Below are 9944 nucleotides of genomic sequence, written 5' to 3'. Positions count from 1 at the left end.
TCGTCTTCACCACGTCTAGATGCCTAAATGCCATGTGATTGGCTGATTAGCGATTTGTTTTACCCAGCCATTGAACAGGTGGACCTAATAAAGAGGCCAGTGAATGTATATACTATGTGTGTATATATATATATATATTATTTTTTTTTTTTTTTTGTATAAATGTATTTATTTATTGCTAAATCACAAACAGAATTTGGTTGCTCATACTGGATGTATTTTCCAGGGTCCCTGATAACCATGAAGACGACACTGCTGCTCTCTGTATTGTGCGCTGCCATGGCGGGGGGTGAGTGACGTTTCTCTCCTTTTATCCCATAATAACACATCTGGAATACAGAGACAGTGATAGTTCCCGGAATTCGGAGGGGACGACCAGGGAAGGGCGAATAGACAGAGAGGGAGATCCGTTCTCTAATTAAAGTGTATCTAGCTATGAGAACAAAAACGTAATAAATTGCAGCTTTCCAGTGACTGCATTAGTTTTCTCTTTTTAGCCTCTCTTTCTGTTATTTTTTCGCCTGCTGATCCTGCCAGTAACACCCTCCCAGTGACAACATGCACTAAATGAAGGAGCAATTATCACCCCCGGGCAGGGGCGGACTGACAACTCATGGGGCCCCCGGGCAATAGGGGATCATGGGGCCCCCTGTGTCCTTGCCCAAACTCAAAAAAGCCTATGAAAAAGGTACCAGGGGCATCTCATGGGGCCCCCTACTGACCCCGGGCCCTCGGGCAGTGCCCGAGTTTCCAAATGGTCAGTCCGCCCCTGCCCCTGGGACAACAAATGTGTTAGGACCATGGCTGGGAGGAAGGAGGAGAGAAGGGGCACAACCTCCAGCAGCTTCCTTCTCCCCGCCTTCAGTGACAGGAGTGGATGCAGTGGGCAGCACTGGATTGCTGGCAGGATCAACAGATTTTTTTTTTTTTGCACTTATTGAACAGATAGAATAAAATGCTTTCAGTGATATTTTGAAAGGGAGCAAATAAGAGAAATCCATTTTTTCGGGTTGCATATATTTTCAGTAAAGCCGCATTGTATTTATAGGCAGCCAATAGATTGTGCGCACTGAAGAAAAGATGGGCTGGCAGCAGGGGCGGACTGACAACTCATGGGGCCCCTGGGCAATAGGGGATCATGGGGCCCCCTGCGCCCTCGCCCACGCTCAAACCACACCCAAAAAAGCCTATGAAAGGTACCAGGGGCATCTCATGGGGCCCCCTACTGACCCCGGGCCCTCGGGCAGTGCCCGAGTTTCCAAATGGTCAGTCCGCCCCTGGCTGGCGGTATAATATGACACACATAGAGAGCGAGAAAGAGAGCCGAGAGTCCATACAGAGGGACCAGGGGCGGACTGACAACTCATGGGGCCCCCGGGCAATAGGGGATCATGGGGCCCCTGTGTCCTTGCCCACACCCAAAAAAGCCTATGAAAAAGGTACCAGGAGCATCTCATGGGGCCCCCTATTGACCCCGAGTGCTCGAATGGTCAGTCCGCCCCTGAGAGGGACAATAACACGAGATTTCCATTCCCGACATCCAGGACACGGATTATTCCTGAATATGCTTCATAATGGAAACAATGTAACTAGAAAATGTGATAATTCAACAAAATACAAGAAATTCACAGTTTGTAGTTGTAAGATATCCCATGTATGAAATCCAGGAAGTTAAATAAGTCCTGACGCACACGGGACGTTTTACAGCGGCTGTTTTTGGCTTTTGGCATTTTTTTTCTACAGCCAGTAAACCCCCCGACATGTTCTCCTGTCTCCATACACACACAGGCTTTATTCAGCATTTTTTGGCTGGAAAAAAAAACATAATTAGGGGGTTCTAGAGGAGTTTTTTGGCTGTAAAAATGCTCATCACGATCGCGGGACGTTTTGATGATGCTGGTAACGTTAGCTGTGTAAAGTCACATTAAAAACCGGAGTTTTTCAGCTTTTTTTTTAGCATTTTTGCATTAGTGTTTAGCGGCATTTTGCCACATTTAGCAACATTTTTCCAGCATTTTTCTGCATTTATTTTTGGTCAATAACAGTCCAAAAACACTGGTTTGTGGTGTCTTACTGCTTTTTTCTGCATTTGCGGTTTTTAGTCTTTTTTAGCGTTTTTTTATCCCCAAAATATTTTTTTTATCAAAAAAGTTCAAAAACTCCGGTTTGTGGCGTTTTACCGCATTTTGTCGCATTTGCGGTTTTTAGCCTTTTTTATCCGTTTTTTTAAAAAAAAATTTTTTAAATCAAAATTAAGTCCAAAAACGCCGGTTTATGGTGTTTTACCACGTTTTACAGCATTTTGCCGCTTTTGCGGTTTTTAGTGTTTTTTAGCGTTTTGTTAACCAATAAAAATGGGGGGGGGGTCAAAAAAAGGTCAAAAACGCTGGTTTGTGGTTTTTTGCCATGTTTTGCTGCGTTTTGCCACATTCGCGGTTTTTTAGTGGTTTTTAGCGTTTTGTTCATCAAAAAAAAATTTTTGGGTAAAAAAATGTCCAAAAACGCTGGTTTGTGGTGTTTTACCACGTTTTACCATGTTTTACCGCATTTGCACTTTTTAGTGTTTGTTAGCATTTTTTTTACCCAAAAAATTATTTTTTGGGTCAAAAAAAAGCCAAAAATGCCGGTTTGTGGTGTTTTACCAGGTTTTGCCGCATTTGCAGTTTTTAGTGTTTTTTAGCATTTTTTTAACAAAAAAAAAATGTTTTTTAGGTCACAAAGTTAAAAAAATCTGGTTTGTGGCATTTTACCACGTTTTGTGGCATTTTACCACATTTTGTGGCATTTGCGGTTTTTAGTGTTAAAAAATGTTTTTCTGGTCGAAAAAAGGACAAAAACATTGGTTTGTGGAGTTTTACCTTGTTTAGCCGCATTTGTGTTTTTTAGTATTTTTTTAGCCCCAAAAAAGTTTGTAGGTCAAAAAAAGTCCAAAACCGCTGGTTTGCGGCATTTTACCGTTTTTTGCCGCATTTGTGGTTTTTAGTGTTTTTTAGCTTTTATTTTACAAAGAAAAACATTTTTTTTTGGTAAAAAAAAGTCCAAAAAAGCTGGTTTGTGGCGTTTTACCATGTTTTGCCACATTTGCAGTTGTTAGTGTTTTTTAGTGTTTTTTTTTTTTTACCAAAAAAATATTTTTTGGTCAAAACAAGGCCAAGAAGTTTCAGCACCAAAAAAGAAAAAGGCTAAAAATGCTGGTTTGTGGCGTTTTGCCACATTTGCGTTTTTTAGTGGTTTTTAACATTTTGTTTAAATTTTAAAAATGCCGGTTTGCAACGTTTTACCACATTTTACCGCATTTTGCCACCTTTGTGTTTTTTCAGTGTTTTTTAATATTTTGTTTAAATTTTAAAAACGGCCGTTTGTGGCATTTTACCGCATTTTGCCACATTTTTCAGCATTAGAGCATTTTTATAGCTAAAACACTCCGCTAGAAACTCGCTAGTTCTGGGTTTTTTCCAGCCAAAAGACGCTCCTGCCAAAAAACGCTGATTCCAGTCTCTGTGTATGGACACCGAGGGTAACATGCTGGGGGGGTTTACTGGCTGTAGAAAAAACATCAAAAGCCAAAAACAGCCGCTGTAAAAACGCCAAGTATGCACAACGCTGAAAAATGTGGTAAACACGGCAAACCGGCACTTTTGGACTTTATTTAGAACAAAAATTTATTTTCTGTGTGTGTGAAAAAACGCTAAACGCAAGCGCCGTAAAACGCGGCAAAACCAGCATTTTTGCATAGGTTGTGTCTGCTTGCACCACAGTGGGAGGGGAAGGTGTTGCAGAGGGGTGTGTCTATCTGTATTGTCTTTGCTGAGTCGTATCAATCAACACCTGGCCACACCCAGCCTCTCTGGATTGGCCTCTGTTGCTGGAATCCTCCCGCTGTGAGCTGCAGTGCCTGGGAGGGGGAGCGCGTGAGACACAAATGAAGGGGGATTTGGCTCAGTCAGGGGAGGTGAAGGAAGTTTCCTTTATATTGATAAGGATCTTGTATCCTATAGTAAGTGGATCTGAGAACTGTTTGGATGGCTACACAGGAGCCTTTAGGTGTACTTTAACGTCTTTTTCTGTCTCTCCAGTGGCTGCGTCTGTACCCTGTGGAGGTGATACCTGTGCCGATGATGAGATTTGTGACATTGATACTACCTGCCGGTGCAATTCCAGTCTCTACAGCATTACAGGTATGGAGTTCTTCTGAAACCAAACAGGGAATTTGTCCTATAAACCAATCTCTCCACTGGCCCCCATTCAGTGTCCTCCACCCCTCTCTGCCAATCCCTCCACTGGCCCCCATTCAGTGTCCTCCACCCCTCTCTGCCAATCCCTCCACTGGCCCCCATTCAGTGTCCTCCACCCCTCTCTGCCAATCCCTCCACTGGTCTCCACTCAGTGTCCTCCACCCCTCTCTGCCAATCCCTCCACTGGCCCCCATTCAGTGTCCTCCACCCCTCTCTGCCAATCCCTCCACTGGCCTCCACTCAGTGTCCTCCACCCCTCTCTGCCAATCCCTCCACTGGCCTCCATTCAGTGTCCTCCACCCCTCTCTGCCAATCCCTCCACTGGCCTCCACTCAGTGTCCTCCACCCCTCTCTGCCAATCCCTCCACTGGCCTCCACTCAGTGTCCTCCACCCCTCTCTGCCAATCCCTCCACTGGCCCCCACTCAGTGTCCTCCACCCCTCTCTGCCAATCCCTCCACTGGCTTCCCATTGCCCAACGGATAAAATTCAAAACATTAACAATAACGTATAAAGCCATTTATAACTCCGTCCCAAATAAAATCACTGATCTTGTCTCTAAATATCACCCAAACCGTCCTCTCTGCTCCTCGCAAGACCTCCTGCTCTCTAGCTCCCTTGACTCCTCCTCCCATGCTCGTCTCCAGGACTTCTCCAGAGCTTCCCCCATCCTCTGGAACTCTCTACCCCAATCTATCAGACTATCGCCTACTCTGCTCACTTTTAGGCGATCTCTGAAAACCGATCTCTTCAGGGAAGCCTGTCCTGCCCTCAGCTAATAACAGAATCTTCTATTTCTCCTACCAGTCCATCCCCCACAGTTACTACCTTTTGTACCACTAGCCCCTCCCTCCTAGATTGTAAGCTCCCAGGATCAGGGCCCTCCTAACCCTCTTGTATTGATCTGTATTGTTGCTGTATTGTCTCCAGTTATATTGTACAGCGCTGAGCAAACTGTTGGCCATAAATCCTGTATAATATTAATAATATGAAGTTCATGACACATACAGAGTACATGGAGTCAGAGCATAATGGCCTGTGCACTCCCGGGGGGAAACAAACCACAATGGAGCCCCCTGGTGCGAATGAGCCCCTAGGCTTGCCCCTCATTTGATTGGTCATTAGTAGTGGTGGGCCAAAGACTCCCTTGTTTGGTTCGTGGTTGAACATTCGAACATAACAAACGATCGACCACGAACTTCGAACAGAGGGGACAATTGACTAAGCGGCATCTCTTCACACCTGAGGATGCAGTAAGATGCCGCACACCTACTGAACGCGTTCTTTAATGTTTCGGCTGTCAGTGGGGTTCCTGGCTGACAGCTGAACGTAAAAAAGAATTGCCGTCATTGTCGGGCAATTAAAGAAAAATTAAAAAAAAAAGTGTGGGGTGTCCCCCCCCCATCCATACCAAAGCCCTTTTGGTCTGGTATGGATTTTGAGGGGAACCCCCACGCACCAACATTTTTTGTAAAAACGGCGTTGGGGGGCCCCCTCTAAAATCCACATCAGACTCTTATCTGAGCATGCAGACCGGCAGGTTGGAAAAGAACCATACTGGATATCGTATGTACTCTCCAGCGCCTCAGGAAATGCACAGCCAAAGGGAAGCCAAAGGTACCAGGACAGCGACAACCAAAGGAAATGCTTCAGGGGTGCAGCCCTCCTCAGACGGGGAGATGGGCCACTACATAGAGAATAAACAGGAGGCGCGCACACCTAGTGCATTATCCAAGGTTTATTGAAAGGTATAAAAGGTAAAAACATACTCACAGACGAAGCATGTATCTAAAATGCATTTGCATAATGACGATGGCCACAGCGGCAAGCAAGGTGTTCCAACTGTCAGTGCGGTCAAATTGCTGAAGCGTTTCGGGGGCGAAACCCCATGCATCACCAGCAAGGCTCCCATCATCCATCCACTACACATCTGCACCAGAGGCTGGTGAGTAGCTCTGAGGAAAGGGATTCATCTCCGAAACGCGTCAGCCATTTGATCGCACTGGCAGTTGGAACCCCTTGCCTGCCGCTGTGGCCATCGTCATTATGCAAATGCTCTTTAGATACACGCCTCATCTGTGAGTATGTTTTTACCTTTTATACCTTTCAATAAACCTTGGATAATGCACTAGGTGTGTGCGCCTCCTGTTTATTCTCTATCTAGTGGCCCATCTCCCCGTCTGAGGAGGGCTGCACCCGTGGAACATTTCCTTTGGTTGTCGCTGTCCTGGTACCCTTGGCTTCCCTTTGGCTGTGCATTTCCTGAGGCGCTGGAGAGTACATACCATATCCGGTATGGTTCTTTTCCAACCTGCCGGTCTGCATGCTCGGATAAGAGTCTGATGTGGATTTTAGAGGGGGCCCCCCAACGCCACCTGTCTATTTTGGAAAAGAACCATACTATTATTATTATTATTACATCGAGTTTATATAGCGCCAAAGGGTTTGCTCAGCGCTGTACAATAGGGGGGGACAATACATGGCACAGTACAACAAAAACAGCATACGGGGGGTTCGAGGGCCCTACTCTTTCAAGCTTACAATCTAGGAGGGAGGGGGTAGTGGAACAATAGGAAGTGGCTGAGGGGAATGAAGTGGTGGGAGGAATGAGGGAGGATGGCCGTTAGGTGAGGGTGGGGTAGGCTTCCCTGAAGAGATGGGTTTTGAGGGAGCGCCTGAATGTGAGGAGGGAAGGCGACAGTCGGATGGATTGGGGCAGTGAGTTCCAGAGGATGGGGGAGGACCTGGAGAAGTCCTGCAGTCGTGCATGGGAGGAGGAGACCAGGGAGCAGGATAGAAGGAGGTTCAGTGAGGAGCGAAGGGTACGGGTAGGGTGGTACTTGGGGATCAGGTTGGTGAGGTAGTCAGGGGCAGTGTTGTGAACGGCTTTGTAGGTCAGGATTAGAAGTTTAAATTGGATGCGTTGGGCAATCGGGAGCCAGTGGAGGGAGAGGCAGAGGGGGGTGGCAGAGGTGGAGCGGGTGGTGAGGTGGATGAGTCTGGCCGCTGAGTTCAGGATGGTCTGGAGCGGGGAGAGCCTGCACTGGGGTAGGCCGGTGAGAAGAGAGTTGCAGTAGTCAAGGCGTGAGATGATGAGGAAGTGTACAAGAAGTTTGGTGGTGTCTGGGGTGAGGAAGGCACGTATCTTGGCAATATTGCGGAGATGGAGCCTGCAGGTGTTTGTAAGTGATTTGACATGAGGCAGGAAGGAAAGGTTCGAGTCAAGAATGACGCCAAGGACTTTGGATACTACCATTGGAGTTACAATAGGGCGGTTGTGCGCTCTCTGTTCTTTCGTCTTGTTATCCGGATCTTCTGCCACCCCTGAGGAGATATTTCAGAGCTGCAATACTTATGCCTGTACTGCTTGCATTACGAGTCCCAGCCAGCCTGAGGTCACATAGTTACATAGTTAGTCTGGCTTAAAAGTCCATCCAGTTCAACCATAGAAAAAAAAATTATAATCCTACACCCACAGTTGATCCAGAGGAAGGCAAAAACCCAGCAAAGCTCTGGTTCTGATAGAAGATCAGCATAATAGTGACATTACCTGATGGGCACTGATAGGCTGAACCATGGACACCCTCCCAGAACTGGACGACCATGTGGACACCCTCCCAGAACTGGACAACCATGCTCTAGCCATCTTTTGTCTATAGCACAATTGGGAAGTGGTTATGGGGCCACGACACTGGCCACTAATGTAAGGGGGGGCTACACTAACCACCAACAGTCAATGTACTGTATGTGAACTGGAAGTTTAATTGTTTTTTTTAACATTTTGACTCTCTGGCAGCTTTCTCCCCAGTCCCTGGTCACTCCTACCACCCTACATTGGGTATATATAGAAACCCCCTATAGTGTATAATGTACATCAAGTATGTCACCGTCACCTTCTCATCTCAGAAATGCTGAAAGAATTTACTCTTTTATCAGTACCCTCTGTCTCCAAATTCTATTTACTATCTCCGTCCTCTACACTTGACAGCTTATATATATATATATATATATATATATATATATATATATATATATCACCCTCACTCCAACCCTCTGCCTGTTGCTGCACTCATCACCTCCTGCAAATATTCATAAAAAGGTCAACTGAGAATAAAAACATGGACTTTACTGGTACCAAATGAAGACACATTGCATAAAATTCAAAAACTTTATTTACAAAGTGTTTAGAACAGTCCCATGGAACCCAGCTCACTTTGGAGAGGTGGGGAGACCCCTGTCTCAGCTCCCCATATCCCTCTTATGTGTAAGTCACCCTGTGCCTGTTAGGGGTACAGGGTGATCTGTCCTAATATTGGGGTGGGGGGTTGTGGATTGTTTAATGCCATGTTGTTGCATCCCATTCTTCTATTGTGTGTCTGGTTTGGGAGCAAACTATTATGGGATGTATGTGTTTATGTGTATTGGCTTGTTGGGGGTGTCTCCAGCAGCCCTCCCTCCTCTTGTTACTAAATGTAGATTGCCCCGCCCTGAGTCATTGTGCAGGGAGGGGGGATTGTTCCCTGAGTGTATATATCTGTGTTACAATAAAGTAGTCTACCTCCTGGTTTACTTCAAGATTGGTGTCGTCTAGTCTTGTATGGTCGGCTGTGGTGTCTGTGGTCGGTGTTCAGACAGGAAAGCGGTATTCTAACAGAAGTACCCAAGCGCAGTCATTGTCAGTTCCGTTACACAGTCACATTAAAAGATAGGGACCAAAGAACAGACCCCATTTAGACAAAAGTTGTTACATCCTCCAATATGAATAATCAATACATACAGTCACTTAATACTGCGCTGATAATTAGGTCAACTCGTTTCACAGAAGTGCTTCCTCAGGACCAGTCATACCCTTTTAAGGAAGAGTAACCTGACTAAAGAGAAATATATTAGAGTAAAAAAAAATCAACTTTTTAGACTGAATGTGATTGAAAATATATCTGTAGACATCTAACTCCCCCCCCCCCCCCCCCCCAGGTCCATAGAAATAATGCGGGCCAGCGACAGCTCACAAGTTAGAGCAACAGAGCTGGATATCCGGCAAAATATACTTCACAGTAGTTATTCAATGGGTTTCCATGGCCGAGCAGCTGCATCCAACCATTCCTTTTAAGGAGCAACCTGACTAAAGAGAAATATATTAGAATCAACAAAATCTACTTTTTTAGACTGAATGTGATGGCAAATATATCTGTAGACACCTACCCCTGTAACCCCCCCCCCCCCTCCCAAGTCCATAGAAATAACATATGTGAACTGGAAGTTTAATTGGTTTTTAACTTTTTGACTCTATGGCAGCTTTCTCCCCAGTCCCTGGTCACTCCTGCCACCCTACATTGGGTATATATAGAAAACCCTATAGTGTGTAATGTACATCAAACACATATCTGGCCCCTTCTTTTTTTTTTTCATAATGTTTATTAGAATCATGAAAACAATACAAGTCTAAAGTACAGCATAAGGGGGTAACATATAGATCACAATGGTCAAGGAATGTAGAAAGGCACAAGCTTTTAGGCTATACAATTAGTCCGAAAAATACGCAATCAATGCATAACGTGAAGAGAGGATGTGGACTGCAAGAGATTACATCCAAACTAGAGGAAGGGCTATTCTAAACCACGGTTTGGGTGCAGGGCTCTGCATAAAGGCATAGATGTCTATCTGATCTGAAAACATAATATAATATCCTGGATTCATATGAGGATCAATG

The 9944-nt window shown here is 45.3% G+C and overlaps 1 protein-coding gene across 2 annotated transcripts in view; it reads left to right on the top strand.

The window, feature by feature from the left end:
* Positions 1 to 9944, top strand: part of LOC149450670 (pancreatic secretory granule membrane major glycoprotein GP2-like) — a 39845-nt gene that overhangs the window by 8915 nt on the left and 20986 nt on the right. For both annotated transcript variants that reach the window (XM_089691606.1, XM_089691608.1), the window contains exons 2-3: positions 227 to 289; positions 4077 to 4178. In XM_089691606.1, the coding sequence (XP_089547732.1) occupies positions 241 to 289; positions 4077 to 4178 (151 nt within the window). In that variant the 5' untranslated portion in view covers positions 227 to 240. The remainder of the gene's footprint in view (positions 1 to 226; positions 290 to 4076; positions 4179 to 9944) is intronic.

Source organism: Staurois parvus, unplaced genomic scaffold (genome assembly GCF_062004578.1).
Source record: "Staurois parvus isolate SC_StPar_1 unplaced genomic scaffold, SC_StPar_1.0 ptg000565l, whole genome shotgun sequence".
Taxonomy (NCBI): domain Eukaryota; kingdom Metazoa; phylum Chordata; class Amphibia; order Anura; family Ranidae; genus Staurois; species Staurois parvus.
This window is presented reverse-complemented; position numbering and strand designations above follow the sequence as displayed.